Raw genomic sequence first — 24663 nt, 5'->3', positions numbered from 1 at the left:
CTTTGAATGCAGTTTTCTCAGCTTTGTTTATTTGGTAAAAAGCCTTGCCTTACGGAACTTTTCATAATGTTTGCATGGACGGATTTTATTGAACTTGGTATCATTTTTTTCAGTAAAATCTCAGCTACATCCTAAAGCTTTCCGTTTTCGATAAAGTCTGATAGACTAACAATTAGATCAGATGTAAACTAATTACTCCCACATTGTTTTTTTTCTCCCAACTTTGTTATTCATTCATTACCTATATAATGACTTCTTAAAAACTTCCATAGCTTTAGGATGTGCAGTAGGCTCTTGGAAATGACAGCATATTTTTAAAACCAGTTTTTTTAATTAAGAAATTGCCGTAATGGCCCGTAAGAAGACACTATGTGCGGTACATTATCTTGCCATATTTTCATGTCTAGATGAGGTATTTCAAATCTAAATACATATTTGGAATCACCATTCAAAGATATATCACCATGGCAATTTTCAGCAAGATAGGTTAAGAAATAAAAAAAAAGTTTTTAAGACCCTCATCCCCCCTTAAGGGGGGACACTGGTCTTAGAGCTATTTTCATTATTTTAAAGCCAATCCTGATAAAACCATACCCTCTTGTTCAGATTTTTATGCTGATTTCAAAAATGTAACTTGTTTTTCTCTATGTCAGTGAATTCCCGAGATAATAATATTAATTATTCATTTAATTAGAACTTCCGCGCAAAAAAAAACGCCTCTATAAAACATCATATTTAATGCATGGCGGTACAGTACAATGACCAAAGAGTGCAATGATCAAAGCAGTTTTTCCATTTTACCCTTATTAGCAATTTTGCTGCACTTTGAAAGTTGTCCTTCAAGACGTGCCTATCATGCTTCAATTAACTTGACAAACTAAAAAATTTTTGAAGCTTGAATAAAGAATTCTGCTTCGATCATTGCATTCACTGCACCTTCAGCTTTATTTAGAAAAAGGAATTACATCTCTATCTGTCCTAGATGCAGAGATATCGACGAACTAAACCAGCCAAGTGTCCAAAATTTGAGTTTTGAGAAAATGGGAAAAAACAAACTAGGCACAATTTATTCAAAATTTCAAAAAAAAAAAAAAAGATATATACATATTTACACTTGCAGACAGCTAATATGCACCAGGCATGTAATCTGACTGCTTGGGCTGACTAGAATGCCGCTTTTTCAGTGCCCGATGCATGTTTTCCGCAGAGGCACGCTTGCGTACTGATTCGGCTGTTCGGCGCCTGTCCTTCTCAGCCATCCTCCTGATATTCTGGACGCCAGGGTTCATATTTAGCTCACTCAGTATTTTTGAGCATGCTTGTAGGTTTCCTGCATTGAAGCGGACAACAGCCTCCGCAACAGCTGCTTGAACGGAGAACAGTGACGCATGGCGCTCCTTTGGTGCGAGTGACCCTATTAGGGAGTGCAAGCTTTCATTACTGTTCTGGGTTTTTCCCTGCTGGCACCGCTCCAGCAGCTTTGGGTCTGCCAAACGCTCATAAATAGGCAAAAGTGCTTTGCACACATGTGGTGGCAAACTGTATCTGTGCTTGGGAGCAGGCTCTCCGTTGGCTGCAGCAGCATTCTGGCGGCACCACGAGTTTGCGCCTGTCGGGCAGAGGGTGTGGTTTGACACGGTATCATTGGAGGTTACGTGATGATAGGTAGCCATCACTGCCTTATGCATTGCCCCAACATCTCCAGCATGGGACTTCAGGGCCCAGCTGTAATACGATGTCAACTTGGTGACAAGGTCGCCTGTCAGCTTCCCTTTGCCACTCAAGCTCTCTTTTGCATCACCTTTATGCTTGGCAATTGCATTGCGTAGGGCCGTTCCCATCCGCTTCTGCACATGGTTGGTGCAATCTTCATTGCTGATTTCGATGTAGCCGTACACAGCTGATTCTTGCAATGCAAGAAATGTGCGGCTATCGCCGTCTGAGAGCATGGCCGTGTACCTAAGGCCATGTTTCTCCAGTGACCTTTCAAACAAAACAAGTCCGGCCTGAACTTCCATTTCACCGGACTTTTTGTCCGTGTTCTTTTGGCACAAGTGGCTTTCTTTCCACGCCTCATAGGACGGGTCACCTTCTTTGGGCCCACGCTCACACCCAGCACAAAAGTTACTGAAAACTACATAGTCAAGTACCAGTCCAGTAAAAAGTTCTACTACGGCGCCGACACCGATGTGGGATGAATGACCCCGGGTCATCCATGAACCATCGAAAGAGACAGAAATGTTCCCGGGGTTGTCAAGGTTCAACTCGTTATAGAGTTGCCGAACAGAACGGGCGCTGTCTTTCAATACTCCTTCGGCTACGTGTGTTGCTTCGGGCGTCAGCTTACTCTTTACGTAGTCCTGCCACGTTTTCGTGTGCAGGCCACGATGAGATATGTTCATCGCCGCAAACACATCATTCAGCGCCGTTTGCCTATGTCCGGTACTTTGCATCGCGCGTGCAGCAAGGATATTCACGGCAAACGGATTTATCTTCTGGCTGCCTTGCACGCGCGGCGAACTCCATGCCGATGAAATGTTCCCGCAAATCACGCACGCGAGAGAGAGTGTAACGGCTAGACCATATTCACGATTTCCTTTTGAAATATGGACATCCCCGCCACACACTTTGCATTTCACAGCAGACAACAGTTCGTTCAGTGACTCCAAACTCACAACAGTGAACGTCGTATCGTCCGCACGGCAACCGCCGGTCGCGTCAAGAAGACGGGCGTCAGAAGTGGCGATGAAATCCGCTTTCCTCTTCGTTGCTGCGGTTGAACCCAGCTCCTGCAGCATTCCTTCGACTTTTCTTTCCAATCAAGTCCGAAGGCTGCAGCATTGTCGTGTCGTGGGCGTAGGCGCCGCCGAGCTCGCTAGGCCTATTTCGTCCGCGGGGACTTCTTGACTTGCCGCTGGCTCCTGCACATCCTCGGAGCTTTCGGGTGCCGCAGGACGGTTCCGAAAGTTGTCGCCGCGCGCACTCTTCTTCTTTTTGCCGAATTTGTGGCGCGAGGGGCATCGTCTCGCCTCGGTCTCGACTCAGAACAAAATGGCGTCTCGGACGCTTTCAACGGCTGCTGGCCCGCCGCATGCAGACTACGTGCGATAGAATCAGCCAATCGGATGGCTCAGTTGCAGTCACGTGCGCTCAGCAGCGAATCAGACGCCGCGTTTTCGTTTTCTTTGTGGTTATTTTTCTCAGTGGCCATTGAGGGCAGACAAGCGCTAGCGGCGGGAAATTGAAACCCAGAAAGCGCTCTTTCAAACGAGCCTAACATGGCCGAGATCGGTCCGGCGGAATGGCAGTTGCGCGCAACGAAAAATGTGCCGTTTTATCGTCTGCTGCTGCGCAAATTCAGCCCGCGCGATGATTTCAATTCGTTATTATGCTGAAAATACTGACTTCTGGAAGAAGAAAATTGGTGAACTTGTAGATTAATAGCCACAGATTCCAAAAATGCCATTTTCAGAAAATCGGTTTTTTGGTCATTTTTTGGTCCCAAAGACCCGTGTCCCCCCTTAAACTTCCACAAGATGTAACAATAAAACCTTACAAATTAAAAAAGAAAAGATTCAGCACGAAGGTGGAAAGCATTTAGTTTTTTTTTTTTTTTGTCATAAAGCCACAGGATGTGTTTAGTACGTATAACATCTTCAGGGTCATGTCATTACCAACGACTTACATCATAAAGATTTTTGCCGGTTTGAGTGACTTCTAGAAAGAGGTAGCAGATTTATAAAAGTTTAACGAGTCTTAAAAGAAGGGTACTAAGTGCATTAATAATTACTTTTTAAAGTATGGGCAAACAATGCAATGATCAAAGCAGTTTCTCCATTTTACGTATATAGCTAGCTGCATACAACTTTCACTATCAACATTCAAAATGCACCTATCATAATTTCATATAACCGTAATTCTTGAAGATTAACTTATAAATGGTGCTGCAATCCCTGCAGTGGAACAGGAACCAAGTCAAATAGCCAGATGTCAAAAGTTAGCATCTTGGCAAAACCCAAGAAAAATCCAAACGGGGCTAATATCGTGGCCATGCTGTAAATCCAATTTGTCCACAACTACCAGGTTCCATGATCGCAATGCTGAAAGTGAGAGGTGTTCAGATTTCCTTAGAGAATTCTCTTGCAAAATTAGGGGGAGGCGGCGCTTTCGGCACCCAATAACAGCGCACCTTTCTCGCAATTCTGTCCCTTTATACTCCAGTTTTGCGAGCTTGTTTCAAACAAGACCAAAATTATGCTGGTGGAGAGCATTTTTCTCAAACTGCGGGTGATCAAAGTTCAGCGCAATTCGCCCAAAGGGTTAATGTGCAAGTGCAATCTTTAGTTTACAACGACACAAGATTATAAGGCAGCATGCTTCGATTGAAATCCGCCGATGGTTCTGGAAGCACCTTGAAACCGCGAAAATGAACACATCATCAAGAAATCTGATGTCTTTTAAACTGATTTTTGGGCAGAAAGACTGGTGGTCCCTCAGAAAGTCATTGCTGTATTCGAAACGCCCTCGATAATCAATCGTATAATTATATATGGTTTACTTTTACGAAGGGGCAATGGCAAAACTGGCTAATCCCGTGAATTTGACCGTTATAAATAGATTACATTACATTGCACCTCATCATCACAAGCCCTGCTACAATAGGCAGAAGATTGCACTCACGTCCTCCGTTCCTGAGTCCCGCTGCGTTGAGCAGGTCGAGCAGAAAGGAGCGCTTGTCATGCTCCTCCACCCAGACCACCTTCTGGGTGATGTTCTCAGAGGTGCTGCCCACACGGCCCACCGCCAGGAAGATGTAGTTGTCCAGGAACTTGCGTGCCAGTTCCTACGTAGCAGCCAAGCCTCAGCTCATCTTCTGCCCTCCTACTTCACACATACAATCTAGCGCAAAATACTTTAAATGTTAAGCTCAAATGCTCCTCTCCTCACCTGCACTTTCTTGGGGAAGGTGGCCGAGAACATGAGGGTCTGCCGCTGCCCCACGGGGGGCATGTTGTCCTCGAGCACAATGCGCCGGATCTGGGGCTCAAAACCCATGTCCAGCATGCGGTCCGCCTCGTCCAGGACCAGGTACCGCACTAGCTCCAGGCTCACCTGCAACGACACCAGTGTTCCTCCTTCAGATGAACTTTGCCGCCAATGTGTTTCCAGAAATAACAGAAAAGAGTCAGGGTCACTTGCCTTGCCGCGCTCCATCATGTCGACCAGACGCCCCGGTGTGGCCACCAGTAGGTGGCAGCCGCGGTCCAGGTCCTTCATCTGCTGCACGGGGTCAGCACCCCCGTACACCACGCAGGGCCGCACGCGCGAGCGGTACGCAAACTTGCAGGCCTCCTCGTAGATCTGGCAGGCCAGCTCACGCGTGGGGCTCAGGATCAGCGCCAGCGGGTACTGCTTGGGCCGACTCGAGTACCGGTGGGGCTGCAAGCAAGCAAAGAGAACCCCTCTAGCGAAACAACACAGCATGTGCAAAAAGCCAGAACCCTCCCCTAAATCGCCTCAGTGCAATCAGAAAGAATGAGGCAAGCGGGAATTTGGTGAAGTATTTGTCGTGCATGACCTTTTAAGAGAGGTTGTTCATGCTGTCACTGTTTTCATCACTACTAGTTTGACTACAAACACACTTCCACTCTCCCACCAAAATAAGGAACGGGTGACACGAGCAGCCAAAAAAAAGCCAGCGCAAACAGTCAAGAAGACTCACCGCAGGCACATTCTTGGGGGGGCCCTCTTCAAAGACCTGGTTTAATATGGGCACCAGGAAGGCCGCCGTCTTTCCAGAACCTGGGCAGAGGACAAGGCAGCACAACAGGTCATGCAAATGAAAAAAAAAAAAAAGTTTACCGTGATTATTTGATGGCTTTAACACCTTGCCACAACGCCGTTTAGTCTCAACAATATTATTAGATAGGGATACACCATTTTCTCCTGCAAAAATATGTTCCTGGATAACACTATTTTCCAGTAAGTGTTCTTTCCTTTCTTTGTCCGAGAGTTATTTCAACCCACTGGTAAGCATCAGCAGGCAAAGCCAGGGGGAGCAATCTGACATCACCACAAGCCCAGCAACAGTCAGCCACCACGGCAGCTTTTCCACGGTGCATCGTGGCAAAAATGAACTTGGAAACGACAATGAAGAAGTACCAGCCACTTTAAACCCTGGCATCGCTGAACTGTATAAGTTGTGACGTTCTTATCCATGCCAAGACCACAAATTTCAACAGAAATCTATGAGCACTATAAAAAGCACTTCAGATCTTGTGTCAACCAAGCAGCATCCACACAGGGTGTTTCATGAATGAATACGTTGTACACCATACTGACTGAGGTGCACAGCTGACAAGACATGAGACTTACTGGCACATGGCATGAAGTTTGGCATATTAAATGTGTCATTAATGACTTAGCATTCCTATTTTAACAAGGTCAGCACACAGCTGCCAGACATTGCTAGCCTCGGTTTCCACAGTGCTGTATGCAGAAAGGTGTTAACTCAGTAAGCTTTTTAGTGTGGAATTCATTGTGCATAAATTGTTATTTGAAGGCCAGCCCTAAACTAACTACCATATTTACTGGAATGTAACGAGTTTTTTTTTTCTTCATGATTTTTGGCTCTCAAAGTGTATCCTCACATTATAATCAAATACTGAGACTCGGTTGGCCGGAAGCAGCGCCAGGGTGCAGCCATATTGAATCCGTCGCCACTCGGTTGTGGTTCCCGCAGTTTTACAATATTAGGGTGGCAACATGGCTACCAGGGAAGCCAACTCAGTCAAATCCCAATTCTCGTATGCTGAGAATCACATCGCCTTTATGATGAGCTTGTCGTATCTTTCCCAGTGAATTAATGCGGTCACTTCTGTTGTTATCGCATTCCGCACGATGGCAACACGCCGTGCACAGTATGACGCTCACATCAAAATAAAGCTATTCTGATAGAAGAAATCTGAAATTCGCACCCGCTCAACGGCTAGACGTTAACTAAAAGCCAGCCATATGCTTCCGCCACCATATATGGGTGGCGGAAGCAGCGGGAGATGATTTTTAAATGTGAGCCTGACCTCGAAGGCTTCGGACGACATCGACAATTTATGAGGCAATGTGCCACAATTTCGACAGCTAATTTTGTACACTTTGCAGGCAACTACAGTTTACAACTGTTCAATGGCTGACTAAATAACAATGTGTTTCACTGTAAGCTTTGAGGTACAATGCTATTGAGAAGCAAGATTTACCTTTTCTTTTACAGTTTTAAACATTTATGTGCATCGCTTTTGCAACAAAGGGTATATAGGATCACTGTGAAAATAGTCACAAGGTGAAAAATGCAGAAGTGCGCGCACACTCCACGACGGCCAGTTTCCCACCAAAGCAGTCATAAATTGTTATTTGAAGGCCAGCCCTAAACTAACTACCATATTTACTGGAATGTAACGAGGAGGCCGCACTAACATTTAAGATAAAAAGACAACCGCGAATACTCAGGCTAGTCACCAGATTTTCCAGACTCCCAACCTTGAGCTGATGATGAACCAATGAGCATGTATTATGACAGTTTCCTACTTTATAATGGACTGACATCAAATTAGATAGTTTTGAGCTGAAAAGATAAATCTGATCAAAAAAATTTTAGAGGGCACTTTGGACCACTAAAGTGCGACGAGATGAAAGCCATTGTAGCGCGGTGGATCATAGCCCTCCACTGTGGCACCTCTCTCAAAAGCGTGACACCTCTGCCAACAACCTTCTGTCGACAATGATGAGGCATTAAAGGCTTTTATCTTAAAGGGCCACTGTCCAGGGAAGGACCTTTTAAGCAAAGGAGCCCAGTGTTTCAATCAGGTACCAGAGATAGTATGTGCAAAATGCTACATTGGCACGCGCGTCGCAAAGCAACGAAAATACAAATCAAAGCTCTCTCATGCTCTCCTTCGGGAAGCCAGCTTCCCTGTTTCCTGAGCAGGCCCGTTGAACCACAGTTATGACATACTTCCCGAGAACGACGTCCATTGGTCCGTCTCGCTGACTGACGGGAGAAGGGTGGGTGTCTACCGCTCACTGCGCGTTTTTCCTTCGCCACGGCCACACTGAATTCAGCGGTGCGCACTCCCTCGCCTGTTTTTTTTTTTTCGTGCTCGCGGAGTGCCACGCCCCACCTCCCGCCAAACGCGGAGGAGGAAGGGGAATTTGAATTGCGGAGGCTAGACGACCTCAGGCAGGAGAGTGAAAAACCTTTGCGAGGGAGCGGAAGGAGAGAAGCATGACAGAATCGGGTGATTGCGGTGGCTGTAACTGCGCTATTAATTACTCTTTTCAAAAACATTTTGCGGCATTGCATTCTAGGGGCGAAGTCTCATAGTCACCGGGGAAGAAAATATTTTTGACCGGAGGGTGGACAGTGGGCCTTTAATAAGCTTTCACAGCAGAGGATTTCATACTTAGAGCAAAATGTCAAACTGAACTTTTCGATTTGTTCCAGCTTTTTAGCAATGCGCTTTTAGGCGAACATGGGAAGGGACCAACCTGTTTGGGCGCAGGCCATGAGGTCCCGCTTGGACAGGATGATGGGGATGGCGTGCTTCTGCACAGGCGTGGGCGAGGTGTAGTGCGCCAGCTCGATGTTCATCCGGATGATCTCGGTCAACGAGCAGTCATCGAAGGAGTTGATATGCTTGGGCGCTTCGTCCCCAGTCGCCTCGACGGGAATGTCCTCATACTTCTCAAAGTTGATACCTGTGTGTCCCTGTGAGAAGAGCTCCCGCTCTATCCGTTCGTCCCTAGGAAGCGGTCGGGTCCAGTCCTCGTCGTTGTCGAAGTTGCGCCGCCCCCCATTGCGGCGGTCCCAGTTGCCGCCACGGTCATCCCGGTTGCCACTGCCACCCCAGTTGCCACCGTCGCGGGCCACTTCCTCTGCGCCACGCCAGTTTGAGCCTCCACCCCTGAGGCAGGCAGCAGCAGTGATCAGTAAGCGCCGCAAAAGTCACAGCGTACAATGCAACGCCACCTTTCCATAGATCACCTAAGCCTTTCATAAACTACGTACAGTCTTGGTCAAAAGTCCTGAAGCCAAAGGATTTTCGTCTCAGCCACAAAATGAAGCAGTCACGACGCCAATAAAGAATAAAGTACTGTGAAATGCCAAGAGACATTTCCTAGCTGTAATTAGAAATCACTTCTAAACAATTTAAATGCTTTCTGGCCTTTAATGATGGTTTGACGGCTCCATTTTGCAGCTGAGGTGAAAATCATTTGCTTTCAGGGCTTTTGACTAAGGGTGTACATGTCCCTATCTTCTCTAGATCTGACAAAAATATACAATGCTTGTGAATAATAGTAGTCCAATGAAGACGCAAAGGCGTTGAGGTATGTACTTTGTACTTGATGAAAATAAACTTTCCAGAAACTGCTAAAGTTGTAGTCCGACCATTAAACCTTGTTGCATCAAAAAGCATTTACAAAGATGACACATACTGTCAAGCAGCTAAGCTTGCAAGGTTTTGATCTAAGGGGGGACGCGGGCTTTGAAAGTCGAAAAATCGCGAAGAAGTCTGCTTTTCAAAAAGTACATATCTCGGCTGAATATGTTATAAACTACCTTTCCTATAATTATAAACGCCTAATTCATCGTGGAACTGCTTTAAATTAAATATACAACTGGGCGCGGCAGCCCCAGAGTCTCGAGCGAACGGCAAAAGTACCCAAATTTCGCGCGCGCGCGCCATTTCTCTGCCGCTGAACCGAGGCGCCGCCATCTTGGTCTTGTTTTGTTTGCGAATGCTTGCCCTTTTCCATATTGCCTTCGCCGGCGGTGTCCGCGGCATAGCAGAAGCATGGCTCGCTTGTGATTGGGGGCCTCACAGGGATTGTTGAGCTTCCCGCGTCTCGAATTCGGGCTGTGATTGAACGTGCTCGCTGAATCGCTTCACGTTTCACCATTTTGAGATCGCCGTAATCATCGCTCGTTACGAATTATGGTGGCGTGTTTTGAACGGTTATGTGCACTTTGTGGATTATTGTACGGTCGGCCACGATGCGCGCTAAGAAGTTCAAAACACTGCATAAGTCGTCATTCTGTGAATGCCGTTCGAATCGCGAAGGGCGTTGCCAACGGGCGCAGAGACGCTTCTATTAGTGCTGCTTCTGCTACATCACTACTAGACCGACTGTGCTGCCACTTCCAACTGCGTATCTTTCGCGTCAATGTAAGGAGCCGGCATTTGAAGCGTGCCTGCTGTACCGACCATATCAACCTCGGCAATCTCGGCCTCCCGTATCGCGTCTGTCATTGCAAGCGATAACGCGTCGTCAGCGTCGTCCGCTGTTCGCATGAAAATGCACTTTCCGAGGGAATCAGGGAGGCAGAGGCACAACGTGCTGCGGTGAAAAACAAACTTTAGACTTAAAAATGCTGTTTTAAACTTCAAGGGCCATTTTCTCAGAATGAATTTTTTTCATGGTATGGTTGCTTATTCCCGCAGTATTTCTGGAACCGCTAATCGGATTCCCACCTGGTTTTTTTTAATGTGTGCCTGAATAAATTTCCGAGGCAAGACAAGCTCATTTTTTCAAATTATTGAGTCTGGAATTTATAATAAACAATCAAAATTAGGTTAATGCAAGTCCAATTAGTGGCAGCAACCTCAATGCACTGCTAAAATTTTTCGACAGGGAAATTTAAAAAAAGGGCTCTGTCTTGCCCTGTGGTACCTATTCAGGAACCTTCATAATGAATTTCATAGTGCCAACACATTTTGCAAGTTCACCAGGCATGGTACAAGGAACCCATGTGAACCATTCTGATATACTTCTCTAACTTGAGTACCAATGTGCGCAGCTCCATGAAACTTCGCAGTTATTCAAATGGCTGTGCCATGAGTCTACCCTGAAAATTTCATTCAATTATCTCAAGAAACAAGAAAGTTGGTATTCAAAGGTAGCCTCTCCCCTTAAAGCATACTGCAGAAAGCCTTAGGCTAGACGATGGCATAACCATTTCGACAAATCAACACAAGACGGCCACAAACAGAGCCTTAAAAAGAAGTGGCACACTCACTGGCGTGGTGGAAAAGCATTGTTGCGCATCGGCGGGCCATCGTTCCTCTTGTTGCGGCCACCAAAATTTGAGAAGTCAGCACGGCCACCTCCACGGTCGCCTGCGCAGAGAGATAAGCAACATTAGGCAACTCTGCTGCTGGCACCATCCTCACAAGTCACACTGCCAAGACGGCAAAAAAATATGCATTCATCACAAAAGCCATAAAGAGAGAAAAAAAAAATTGGTCAGAGGACAGCCACGCAGACAAGCAGTACTGAAAATGCACAAAGATGTGCGATTATCATATATTCTCAAAATGTTCAAGCCGAACAGGGCCAGAGGAACCCAGATGCTAAGTGAATTTACAAGTACCGTATCAATACATCTAAGTGCCGCACCCCTTATATCCCGAAGCAAATATTTAAAAATAAATCCGTGTAAGGGCCGCACCCAAGCAGGAATAGCCTTCAAAATGCACGCGTACAGGAGCTCCGAGATGCATCTCACGGATGGAGCCTGAAGTCGAGGGTCATCAGCATTATCATTTTCCCTCTGCCACAAGCTTCCGCAATCTATATTCGACATCAGTATCGCCAGCACGCCTGTATATTTACTCGCATAATAATCGCACTTGCGTAATGATCGCAGCCCTAAATTTTGAGATCAAAATTCCATTTTTAATTTCCCTGCGTAATGGTCGCACCCCGAACTTGCTTCCGCCACCATTTTTGTTTTCATGTCCTGCACTGTTATAGCGGCTGCCGCCTGTTGGCTGATCTGCAGTCATCCTGCAGCGAATGCATTTCGACGAGGTCCCATAATTCCTTGATTAAAACGCGCTTTGCGGCAATTCGGCAGCATTGCAGCGTGCTTTGTGGTTTTGTGTGAGTTTACGCCATTTCACCATGGGGCAGTATGCCAGTTACACCGCGACGTTCAAGCTCAAGGCTGTTGACTATGCACTGGAGCATGGCAACCGTACTGCTGGCAGGCATTTCGGCGTCGACTAAATCAGGATACGCTATTGGAAGAAGCAGCACGAGAAGCTGATGGCTGCGAACAAGACACGGCGGGCTTTCCGCGGACCCAAAACGGGCAAGTTCCCTCGTGTTGAGGCGGTCCTAGAATATGTGAGGGACCTGCGCAAAGATGGTTGTGCAGTGTCATTAGAAATGATAGACGCAGGCGCGCACAACTACCAGGAAGCTGGGAATTGCCACAAAGGATTTCTGCGCTAGCTCCGGTTGGACGACTCACTTTATGCGACGGAATGAATTTTCCCCGAGACTGAAGACGTCATTGTGCCAGCGGCTCCCATCCGCACATGAAAGCAAAGTGATAGACTTCCATCACTTCGTCACTAGGCTTCGAGAGAAAAGCGGTTACCTCATGTCGCAAATAGGAAACTCCTATCAAACTCCCCTGACATTCGACATTCCCCAGAATATAACTGAACGAAAAGGGTGCTTGGAGCGTCCTCGTAAAGACGTCTGGCGCAGAAAAACAGTGATGCACCGCCATGCCTGCTGCGACGGTCGACCGGCAGAAGCTGCCACCCTACGTCATCTTCAAACGGAAGACTATTCCGAAGGTAAACTTTCCCCGTGGCATCCATATACGTGCACAAATGAAAGGATGGATGACTGCAGACCTGATGGTCGAATGGATTAAGACTGTTTGGGGACGAAGACCAGGAGCCCTTCTGCTTCCCTCGCTTCTGGTTTTGGACAGTTTCAGGAGTTTCAGGACAGCAGATAGAGCAGATACAGATAGATAGATAGAGCAGATAGAGGTTCCACCGAGAGAAGGTGCAAAGGAATAACGAGACAAAGATACAGCAGAATCCTGTTTTTACGTTCCTCACTGCTGCGTTTTCCCGGCTGTTACGTCGCTTTTATCCGGTCCCGGCACTGCTCCCGTAGGATCCAATGTATTGAGATCCTCGTTACGCTGTAGCTGTGAAAATGTTCCCGCATGATACATCGCAACAGGTCACCGCGAACCCGCCTGAGGCAAAGCGCGCCGACCACCATTTTGACTTTTGAAGAGTCTTGGCTAGGCGTGGCTATGAAACTAACTTCAAGAAGCCGCACGCAAGTTGAAGATGCCGCCACTAGATGGCCATCTGCCTCGTGAACGTCGGCTAGGTGGCGTGCACCACCACCGCCCGATTCAAAGGGTTCAGCTTCATCCATCCATCCATCCATCCGTCGAACCCTCGTCCTTTGTATCCGACGATCATGATCTGACGTTTTTCGATGGCGTCGCGCAAGCGGAAGGCGCTTTCCCTCCATGAAAAGCTGGACGCACTCAACGCTGTCGACAGGCAGCCAGCGCGGAAAAGAATTGATATTGCCAAAGACCTTGGTCTGCCACCATCGACGCTTAACAGCATCGTCTCAAAGCGTGCTGAGATTGAAGGCAATGCAGCGCTTTTCGGCCTGAAAGCTAAGCAGGCTCGTGGGGCCAAGTATGGAAACCTCGACGAGGCGCTTCTGACCTGGTTCAAGCAAGCTCTCGCTGCCGGCGTCAACTTTGATGGTAGCATTTTGCGCGAGAAGGCAGTGGACATCGCCGACAGACTGGGCACCACGGACTTTGCGGCGTCGAATGGCTGGATCGACCGTTTCCGGAAGAGGCATGGCATCGCGTACAAGACAGTAAGCGGTGAATCAGCAAGTGCGAACTTGGCAACAGTCGACGATTGGAAGGCCACACTATCTGCTATACTAATTGAGGGCTATGCGCCTCGTGACATCTACAATGCCGATGAAACGGACCTTTTTTTTTTTCGGGTGCAGCCGTCAAAAGTCCCTAAGCCTGAAAGGAGAAGCGCGTCACAGAGGCAAAAACAGCAAAGAGCGATTGACGGTGCTCCTTTGCTGCAACATTGATGGTTCCGATAAGTTAAAGCCATGGGTAATCTGCAAATATCGGAACCCGCTGTGCTTGAAGAACACTCGCCTGCTGCCATGTAGGTGATAGTCGTGCGTGGATGACGTGTTCGTTGTTCAAAGAATTTCTTCGCTACTTCGACAACAAGATGGGATCCCAGTGCAGCAGTGTTCTTTTTCTAGACAATTGTGCTGCCCACCCAAGAGACCCCCAGTTTCTTCGGAACGTCAAGCTTGTGTTCTTCCCACCGAACACTACAAGCTATCTGCAGCCGCTGGATGCCGGTGTCATAAAGAACCTGAAGCATTCCTACCGGAAGTGTGTTGTGAAGCGCTGTCTTGCGCGTATTGATCGTGGACAGCAGCCTACAACCATTTCAGTGCTTGACGCAATGCACTATGTCGCTTCAGTGTGGGCTGTACTGGCCGCATCAACTGCACAGCACTGCTTCGCGCAGTGTGACTTTTTCACGGACGGCGAAGGGGAATTTCCTGTCACTGACGCTGGGGAGTCAGAAGCAGCCTCTTGCGATTAAGAGCTCACTGAGGCGATGGATGCGCTGGGTGCCACGGGACTCGCATACGACGACTACACCGCAGTGGATGCTGCCGTCGTGACATCGGAGTGCCAGAGTATCGGTGATATTGGAGAAGCGGTCGCGGCTCTGGACCTCCTCCGCAGGTATGTCGCACCTCAATGTGGCTTTCCAGGCTATTGAGAAGCGCCTGATGTTTTCCAGCGAGCGAAAGAAACGGCAGTCCACTATTCTTGATTTTTTAAAGTCCTAACGTCACTTTGCGGAAATAAATTGTTTGAAGTGAAAGCTGCACCGTTCTCGATCCTTTTTTGGAGCCTTCCTCACTGTTGCATTTTTTTTTCTCGGACCGGTGAAACACCGACATGCCAATTTTGTTCAGGCAGGTAGGATAGATACATGCAAGAGCCAGCATTTGATTGTTTAGTGTATAGTGAAAATTAGTTTTAAATAGGCAGGTGTCCTGTTCGATTTTGGTCAGTCGTGAGTGCCATACAGCAGATTTAAGTGGCTTCCTCCATACAATACTTGCGACGCACTATCCTGAAAGAACAAGTTGGAAGGCCACATTTATGCCACATTAAAAAACAAATTACGAACACGTAAGTAAGCGTAGCGCAACCACAACACATATCAATACTACCTAAGAGACCTTTAAGCAGATAAGCATGTGAAAGGTGGATTAGACTAATGTCCCGAGCGTCCCAATCAAACGGCAGCATAGCTTCCAAAGGAGGTGGTGGCAAGCAGATTAGGAAAAAAGGCAGACTTTCAAGGTTTAAGGCAGGTTGCCGTCTTAAACCTGGTGACCACCGCATACTGGTGCAAGCCATCTATAGGCGGCAGCGCTATGCGATAAATCCCCCAACATTCAAGGGAGGAGCTGGCAATCTCATCAACAGTAAGTGCAAATGACTAATAACTGGTAAGGCCAGAGAGAGAGAGAGAAAGCAGATACATACCCCTGAGGCCGTCCCTTGCTCCCCAGTCGTCGCCTCCCTGCGGCTGCTCAGGGTAGGGCGACTTCTGGCTCCAATTCTGGGCGTTCCCCTGAGGCGGAGGAGGTCCAGGCACCACAGACCGGTTGTTGCGCAGGTGCGGGGGCACGTAGCGACTCGGACCTGCACATAGTTCGCACACACAAGACGCTGTCATCGCAACTCTCTGCTTTCTTTAGGCATCCAGAGCGTTACAAAAAAATTTGGAGGCTGCAGCAGCCCAACCCATGCTTCTGATCGAAGAAAGTAGTGCTAATGCACTGTCCCATGGTCCTCAGCATATTTACTTAAAAACTTAGCTAGAAGAAACTTCATATTTTGGACAATTGTGCTTTTTCAAAAATTAACAACAGCCTTCACGATTTCAGGAATTGTGAAACTAAACAATTGTTAACCACACAAAAACTGCCCGTTTAGCGTGCTCTACTATATATGCGCAAACCAAGCTTGCCACACTAAATCAGATTGCAAGTAGCAAACAATGCACTTAAGAAACCACACCAAATGCATCACAATAAGCTTGAACATGACACTTAAGCAAGCAGCCAGAAAATGCTGCAGGAAAACTCCAATCGCCTTAGAGTTGCCCCACACACACACAAAAAAAAAAAAAACCCTAACACAGACACTACAGTATCAGAGACAGGGGCACTTTGCATAATGATGGGTTTAAAACTGCCAGCCTGACATTTTGTATGCGTGCGTTAAGGTCAGGGACCTAGTTATTTTATACCCTCAGGCCATGTCACACACTTTGGCAACAGACCAATATTATAGTGCCTAGAATATACCTATATGCATGTTGCTGGTCATTTTTTTTTTTCTGCCTGTTTCACAGTTCCCAACATTCTCTACAGTCAGACCCACTGCTGAGCAAGAAAAAAAAAACATGTTCCGCGATTGCCTGTTGTTGGCTGTTAACTCCGCGCACTGTAGGTGACATCAAAAAATAACTTACCGGTCTTGTTGGCTTGAGCACCGGAGTTCAAGTCTAGACCAGCAAACTATGGGAGGAGAAACAAAAACGCCAGAGTGCCACAATTCGCCGCATGCAACGAAATCGTCAATTTTGTAAGTGACAGGCCTCGGAAGGTATACGCCACGGACATGAGCAGTACTTGAACATGCAAACTGAAACCTTCCATTAGGACCAAATATAAATAAAAATAAAACAATAATGCGCCATTAGGGACAAGAATTCATTACCCGCCACGAAGGAAAACGCTAGCACGCCTATTCGATCGACGATTGCAGCCAAATAAAAAAAAAGAAATGCCGCTCTATGTTCGTTTCGAGGTGTAACGGCAACACGTGGTCTGGCACTGAATTTCATGTCCCGAAAAAACGCTGCAGGTTTGAGGTACACTGCAACAAACAAAAGAGCCAAAAGAATGAATGAATAGAACCAAATGAAACGCGGACGCATGCAACTTTGGGCCAGACAATGGCAAGTGCTCAAAACCACCTGCCATTGAAGCCTTGGCCAATGGAGAACACGACAAAGATTTTAGAGAGGAACCAAGAGCAAACTAATCAAGACACAGGTCGCAACTGCTCGGGCGACAGAGCTGCCACGGCGATGCAAGTCTACGCGCTAGTTCCAACTACGGGAAAAAAACGTATGCACATACTAAAGCGGCAAGCAAACTGCAGGTATTCGGCGTCGGAATAAAAAGCTGGCGCTAAGCAGCTACGCACGGCAGCACAGGGTTTCCTCCAAGCAGTGGTTAAAATCGCCGTTCGCCACGGCTTGCCCTCGTCCGCTTAAACCTAGCGTACGCCAATTGGGTGCTCGGCAAAGAACGAGCTCGTCTGAAGCGCTGGCGAGAGAACTTGAATAGACGACTTAACGCAGCGCAAGCCAATCGTGCTGGGCAACGGGCTTTCGTCTCTTTACAGGGTTAGCACTGACACAGCACGACCCGAGGTGTTAGCAAGAAGCACGAGGTGACACTTGGGAACAGCTGAATGAAACGGGAGGGTTAAGCCTGAAACCGGCAAGCTGCCGGTGTCGCTACGCCGAGGCTCGAGAAATGAGTCACGACGGGCGCTCAGAACAGCGCCGTGTCAGCGTTACCGATAGCTTGGGTTTCCACAAGGGGCTCGGACGGCTGGTCGAGGTCGGCGCACGGGCGGTCGGTCGGTCGGCACGGAAGGCAACATTTTTCCAGCGGACAAAGGTGAATCGAGGGCAGAGGCCGACGGCGGGCTCCTCGCTAAGACTAGTTTGCTGTCGTCCTCATGAGAAAATGGGCTCCGATCACAAACATTGGGTGTCACTCGTGAAAGAGAAAGGTTATTACATTGTTGCAGAGGACCCAACACGATGCAAAATCCAGAGGCACGGAAGGATTCCACAACGGTAAGCTTTTATCCCAATGCGCCATCTTCTTGACAGTACACCGTGCTACGAGCTAACCCTAACTTGGAATCCTGCAGTTTGTTTTATGCCGAAATAAAAAAAAAACCTGCTCAGTACAAAAGGCCAAATTGACTGAAATTTACCTGCTGCTCTAGACCCTTCCCATTTTGGTTGGATTCATTAATCATATTACACAAAACAAATGGTAGTTCACGAATAATACGTGCGACTCAAACCACTGGAATAATCAGTTCCTCTTGCAACAAAGCAGAGGCCGCAGTGACGTCATGTCCTTCCCTTGCAGTTGCCTTGGCCATATCCGTCTTGGAAAAGTACTGGCCAACTGTGGCGCTAGTTACAAAATAAAATTTGACAAAAATTGTCCCTAAATTTATGTTTCAAACAACCGTGTAGATTACTTTACGCTGACCACATATAAACAAAAGTTTTATGTTTTTAAAATATTGTTTTTGTTGGCCAGAACGTGACTGTATATATTTGTAAAGAAAGCATTGGCGCTACTATCGTTGCAAACTACTTCATTGGTTCGCGCTGTGCGCGCGGGGAATTTGATTTCGTTTTTTCTGCAGTGATATATGCGGAAACGGAAAACTGGTTAAAATTTCTCGCTTGCTATAAATCAACTCCAAAACGTATCTATTACTTTTTTTCCCACACGACCTAAAATTAATAGGTCTAGAAAGATGACACATTTGGTTGTCATTTTTTTACGAACGGAGAGTATAATCCGAAACGAACTACAAATCGTCAGAAATTGGCAAACCAAGACCATATATTATAGGGATGTGAGGTTGAACCTCCACTCCGTATCCTACCGTCAGCTTCTTCGAGAACTTGAATCAACTGCTGCTGAAGCAGAAAAAGACAACAAAAGAAGCTTGTGTTCATTTGGCCTTGGAGGTCACCCCTGTGTGGAAGTCACGCTGAGGTAATTAATTATAAGTCGCCTGCAATGTATAAATTCTCGGTAATAAAATTGTTGCTCTCTCTGGCTCTCCTTGTAACATGAAGCCACTTGAGCGGACTCGACGACATCTTTCATTGTGAGTAATATAGGCGTTAAAAGGAGCATTTATTAAAATAAAAAGTATCTGAGAGGCAAGAATAAAAATAGAAAGGAGCAGCTTATTTCAATTATATATTATTTAACACACGTTCATTGAAACTTCCTACGAGGCAGGCGTGATCTAGCAGCAAATATTTTTTTTTTTTTCTGCTTTGGATTACCCGCTATTAGCAATTTCTGATAGGGTAAATAAGTGAGGAAGAGACAAACGTAATGAGTGAGTGAGTGTGAGTGAAAACTTTATTGTACGAAGGAGTAGAGCTATGTTGAGTATAGGTGACGTCCAGACTCCAGACTATGCAGGTCTCGGACCGCATATACCCATCGACGGCCTTGAGTTGAGGGTTTCGCTCGTCGCTAGCCATTAGTTAAAGATGCGCGTCAAATGAGAGAGCAATCATGAGATCTGAGGGTGGAGAATATGCTTTTGCAATGTTAAACCAACTCGCCCAAGCACGGCCATTATGACAGTAAAGCGCTGTGTGATCCAACGCAGCTTTTTCGGTATAGAAGGGCCAGTTTGGGCTAGTGATCTGAGTAAATATGTGCAAGTACACATATGGGCTGATGAAAGAGTCGGTATGACTTCTCCCCGCCACCTGCACCTCCCTTGAAAAGGAGCGATTTGGGGATGCTAATTGCCTTCGTCCGAACTTGAAATAGGCATCGTGGTCGTGTTATGACCACCGTGATTAGGACATTACATCTTCGTCGGCTGCCTCCGGGTTCGGAACGTCCACTGCTCGGCCGGCTCTATTTTGAGCTTGTGCATGGGGGGTCTGGGTTCCCATCGTGCACCGGAACCTATACCAGGTCAATGTCTCGAAGAGGGCATGTATCATCAACATTTTTCATGACACTTCTGGCCTTGAGTTGATGCGGTCCTTAGCAAAGTTCGGGATGGCATATTTGGAATCGCTAACGATGACTGTAGCTTGTAATTAAGGCAATCACAGTTACAATTGCGACTTCTTCCGTTGGTTTCCGCGTTTTGGTAATGTAGCGGTTATGAGTGGAGTGGCTGGGTCAGAGTCTTGAGGATTGAATACCGCGCAGGTGGCGAAATCTCGATGCCGCTGCAGATGTCAACGTACACCTTTGGATTTTCCTTCTCGCGGAGCATGTCTGGTTTTCGAGTTCATGTTATTGGAAAGAGGTTTTATTGGAATCTTTTATCGGGTATGACTATGAGGGGAAATTGCGGGAGGACATTCTTCTGCTTGCGCCAGGCATTGTTTTAAGCTTCTTCGAAAAATAATAAAAACAAATTTTTGTTTTGCTACCCCCTCTTTTCAGGTATACTGTCAAACAAGTGAGGAAAATGAAGGGAAGGTGGTTAAGCGGTGGATCGACCGCGCATTAATTTCAGAACAGTTTCAACTGATATGTCTACTCATTACTCTAGTTTTATGCATTTAGGCGGCGTATTGCCGTTCCCCGGCCGAAAACGGCTGTAACGGAAGTGCCGGGTGCGTCACTGAAAAATAAAACGCAACCTTACGTTTTGTTCGAGCATGAAGCGCAGTGCGTAAACAGAAATGCAATGTTAATAAAATAGTTTTATGGATTAAAATTATTTACTGTAAAGACCCTAATACATCGCTGGCGTCCGTCGCGCCATCTTTGCGATGTTGAATAAGTTAAATTGAAAAATCGCCGCGGCGTAAATCCGTAACAATGTCTTCAAAGCATGTTAAAAGGCGATTGTTGCCGAGCGCTATCTCTGAACGCAACCTAAAGATAACGTACACTCACTGAAGATAGGAATTGATTATGATGAAGGTTATTGAATAGTGTAACCGTTATCATACCGTGACATCCTGGCTGCGTTCGCGGCTAGGTGTGCTGCTGTTAAGAACAAAACATGGTATTATGCAACCTAAAGGGGAACATACCCCAGGAAATATGCTCGTAATTTATTCGAATGTTGTGAATTTCAACAATAAAAAATTCTGCCTACATGAATCGAACACACGTCTTACAATCAGGTACATGGAGTGAATCCATTGCGTCACAGAAGCGACGGGTAGTGCGGTCTTTAAATGCGCTTATTCGTTTTAAATCAACGTACTAAAGATTGTACTAAAAAGAAACATATAGCTTTATTGACTTCTTTTCAGTTGTGTTTTATTTTTTAGTGACGCCACCCGGCACTTCTTTGCTGCAGTTTTCAGGGAATGGCAATACGCGTCGCCGACTCGAGCGAAAAAAAAAAAAAAAAATAAGACGCGAACATGACGCTCTATGCCGTGTGATTTCCTCTACTCTCGCTTTAGACGAGGGAGCATCCGGGATGCACTCGGGTGTACTCAGCGGAGAAAAAACCCTCCTCCTCTACCATTGGAAGCCAGTGATAATACTCCTGCTCTCCCACTGGAGGGCGCCCGCTTGCCTGAGAGCACTTGCGAAGTGCTCTGGGTGCGCCTGCTCTCCCACTCGAATTCGCCATTAGAGTGAGTGGGGGTAGCTGTTCCGGTCGCAAAGGAGATGCCCTTGACTTGCGTGACAAGCTCAGCCGGAATTCAACTACCTTGTAGTGACAGAAAGGGGATGACCGTTTGGTGTCCAGCTTTCGCCGGTTCAAGCCAGAGTAAGGGTCGGAGTAAGAAGTAACAAAGAAAACAAGCTTTATGCACAGCAAGAGACGATATAGAGGAATACACACGAACTCTAAAAATGCACAGATGAGAGGTTCGCAAAAAAGCAACGCTAAGCACGCAACTAAAAAGGTATTCAATAACACAGAGGCTTTACAACAGATAATACACGAGAGAGACACATAAACAAACACCAAATTGTTCACCGAGCACTGTTGCAGACCGACGCCTGGAGAGTCACGAGGTGACCGCCATGTAAGACGAGCGCCGCTCCCTCGCAGATCTGTGGGCTTGCCAGCAGAGGCTGAACCCCGGGAGTCGAGCCGTAGCACTTGCGAACACGCCGCAATACTACATCACACACTGACTGACTTGCACAAGCGACGCGACTTCAAAAAAAAAAAAAGAAAAAAAGAAGAAAGAAAAGGAAAGAAAGGCGCGCCGCATCTGTCGGTTCCAGCGCGCCAAAGCTAGCGCGCACAAACACTTATAGCTTCGCTTGCTGAAGCGTTCCCTAGTCCTCCCGCCGGGCCACGCGTCGTCATTGGTTAGGTGTCGTCGAAAAATCTAGAGAAGACTAGCGCTATAGTGCCTAGACTAGCGCTTTCTGGCCGGTTGAGTCATTGTCGCTGTCGGGTGATGAGAAGGAGGGTGACGCCGATGCGTACAATGCTACGCGCTCTCCTCGCGCAGGAAAGGAGGCGTTTCTCGAATGTCGAACTTTCGATGCGGCGCCGTGCGGGCTTTGCGCCGCGCCGGCTTAATAAAAATGTGCGCCGATTTCGTGACACTCTCCTAGGAGGAAAACACACTATACAAAAATATCGAACAAATTTCAGTCAGATCATGAACCACAACGAATGTATTAGCAAATGCCGGCATTTACTGCGCGCGTTCACTTTTCTCTATTCACTACACACATTGAACCAACTTTCTTTTTTTGTCCATGAATCCGTATTGCAGCATGACAGAAGTCTACGAAAGTCTTACTGCAATGACATTATTCAGTGTTGTTGAGATTAAAAAAAAAAGAAAGAAAACTTTCAAGTGTGAGCTCTTGCAATGAAAATATTCATTGCAGTTGTCTATGCTTTCACACATTATAGTATCACACATAATTCGGTAGAAGTCGTATAGTAATAGAGTGATCGAAGGCGACTCCTTGTGCCTGAATCGCGATTCAAACACCACCGATTATGAACTCGCAGAAGCAATCTTTTCTGGCTGCTATTTGAGGTTGCACGCATGCGACAACCGGCAAGTTCAGATCACTTGGCTAATCAGAATACTCGAAGTTCAGTGTTAGCGAAATTGTTGTTCCCACATGTGAAATCGTATATATAGCTGCTATAAATACCGGAGGCTTTCCTTCGATTTCAAATGATCTGCACTGTAGTGCTTGCCTTCTGTCTTCCAATTGAGTATAAAGAGAGACGGCCGCACTGCTCCACGTGCTTTTAGGTTCCCTTTCATACTGCACGTGCATCTGCTCCCATTAGAAGAGTGGCACAGGCTGCGATCCTTCTCAGCGCTCGTACTCATAGTTCGGAGCCTCTCTGCATCAGGCGTATCATCGAGTGCTTTCCTGCACATCGTGCAAAATAGCTGATAAAGATAACGACCACTACTGCATTGAGTGGACGCTCTCAGCTCTCTCCAATGTGCGGCGTCAATAAGTTCAATTGGGTTGTATCGTGCGCTCCAAGCAGAACAGCAGCACCAACAAGGAACAAGTATTACAGTCGAACGTTGAGCTAGTTGGTCATACATCTCTTGGAAGAAGGCAACGGAGCAGGGAACAACACAAAGCTTAGGAACCACACACAAGCACGAGGACGACGCTGCACTAATAGTAATAGTAATTGAGAAACCGCACATCTTCTTCCCTCACTTCACGTCTGCAGCCAACTTCTTCCCTGTCTTTAACATCCTGCCGGTTTGCGCAGAAATTATAATTCCTTCTTCAACAAAACCACTGAAGGCATACTGACACATTGGTGTCCCAAGTCACAGATTGCATATGCTTCATAAATTTCCCTTGCTAACTTATCCTTGGTTGTAGAGACCAAAAATGTCCGGCTGACCTTCACAATGTTAAGGTTATGAAAAGGATGAAGGGAAATTATCAAGGGAAATTTATGAAGCATATGCAATCTGTGACTTGGGAGACCAATGTGTCAGTATGCCTTCAGTGGTTTTGTTGAAGAAGGAATTATAATTTCTGCGCAAACCGGCAGGATGTTAAAGACAAGGAAGAAGATGGCTGCAGACGTGAAGTGTAGGGAGAAGATGTGCGGTTTTTTGTCAATATAGTTGTCAGTACAGCGTTGTCCTTGTGTTTGTGTGTGGTTCCTATGCTTTGTGTTGTTCTCTGCTCTGCTGCCTTCCAAGAGAAGGGAACAAGTCAGTTGGAAAACAGAGACTTAGCACTAAACGTAAGGAATATGCGACATATATTTCAAATATTCCGGTAAAACAAGCAGATAACGCAACTGCAGCAAGACAAATTAATGCAGGACCGCTGCAAAACACATGGCAGCTGTGGAGCAGTGGTTACGGCGCTCGACTACTGTTCCCAAGGATGCGGGATCGATTCCCGGCCTCGGCGGACGCTTTTCGATGGAGGCGAAAAGCAAGGCGCCCGTGTGCTGTACGATGTCAGCGCACGTTAAAGAACCCCAGGTGGTAGAAATTTCCGGAGTCCTCTACTACGCCGTCTCTCATAGCTTGAGTTACTTTGGGACGTTAAACCCCAAAAACCAAACCAAATTTATCCATAAAAAAGTTGCCTATAGCAGCTTGGCTTTATCTACAAAGTTTAACGTCTCAAAGTGAGTCAGGGTGTGAGAGGCGCCGTAGTGGTGGTCTCGAGAAATTTCTGCCAATTGGGGTTATTTAACGTGCACTGACATCGTATAGCACCACTCTTCCTCCTTTTATGCGTGGCCCGTAGCGCGACGCCCTGTCTACTCTTTCTGCGTCTCTGAAGACACCCTCCCCTCCTCCTTCTCCTGCGGCGGCGTCCGCTGCGCTAGGTCCCGTGGTGTGGCGATCAAGGTTGGAAAGGAGGAAGAGGACAAAACATTTATTGACGCAAGGGTACTGGGGCCTCCTTGCCCCTCGGGTCCCCACACGG

At 46.9% G+C, this 24663-nt stretch overlaps 1 protein-coding gene across 2 annotated transcripts in view; it reads right to left on the bottom strand.

Annotated features, from left to right (window-relative positions):
• bel (ATP-dependent RNA helicase bel) overlaps positions 1-18142 on the bottom strand; it is a 57037-nt gene extending 38895 nt beyond the window's left edge. The window contains exons 1-9 of one of the 2 annotated variants that reach the window (XM_084595289.1): positions 17987-18142; positions 16440-16485; positions 15446-15604; positions 11072-11171; positions 8542-8957; positions 5723-5802; positions 5200-5439; positions 4948-5112; positions 4681-4843 (exon numbers count right to left, since the gene is read on the bottom strand). In XM_084595289.1, coding sequence (XP_084451415.1) covers positions 4681-4843; positions 4948-5112; positions 5200-5439; positions 5723-5802; positions 8542-8957; positions 11072-11171; positions 15446-15604; positions 16440-16485; positions 17987-18031 — 1414 coding nt within the window. In that variant the 5' untranslated portion in view covers positions 18032-18142. Of the gene's footprint in view, positions 1-4680; positions 4844-4947; positions 5113-5199; positions 5440-5722; positions 5803-8541; positions 8958-11071; positions 11172-15445; positions 15605-16439; positions 16486-17784; positions 17952-17986 lie in introns of those variants that run through there. The other variant, XM_084595288.1, reaches the window with a different exon arrangement.
• Positions 18143-24663: the final 6521 nt, after the last annotated feature.

This window comes from Amblyomma maculatum, chromosome 2 (assembly GCF_055883805.1).
Source record: "Amblyomma maculatum isolate TAMU_Amacu chromosome 2, ASM5588380v1, whole genome shotgun sequence".
Lineage (NCBI taxonomy): Eukaryota > Metazoa > Arthropoda > Arachnida > Ixodida > Ixodidae > Amblyomma > Amblyomma maculatum.
This window is presented reverse-complemented; position numbering and strand designations above follow the sequence as displayed.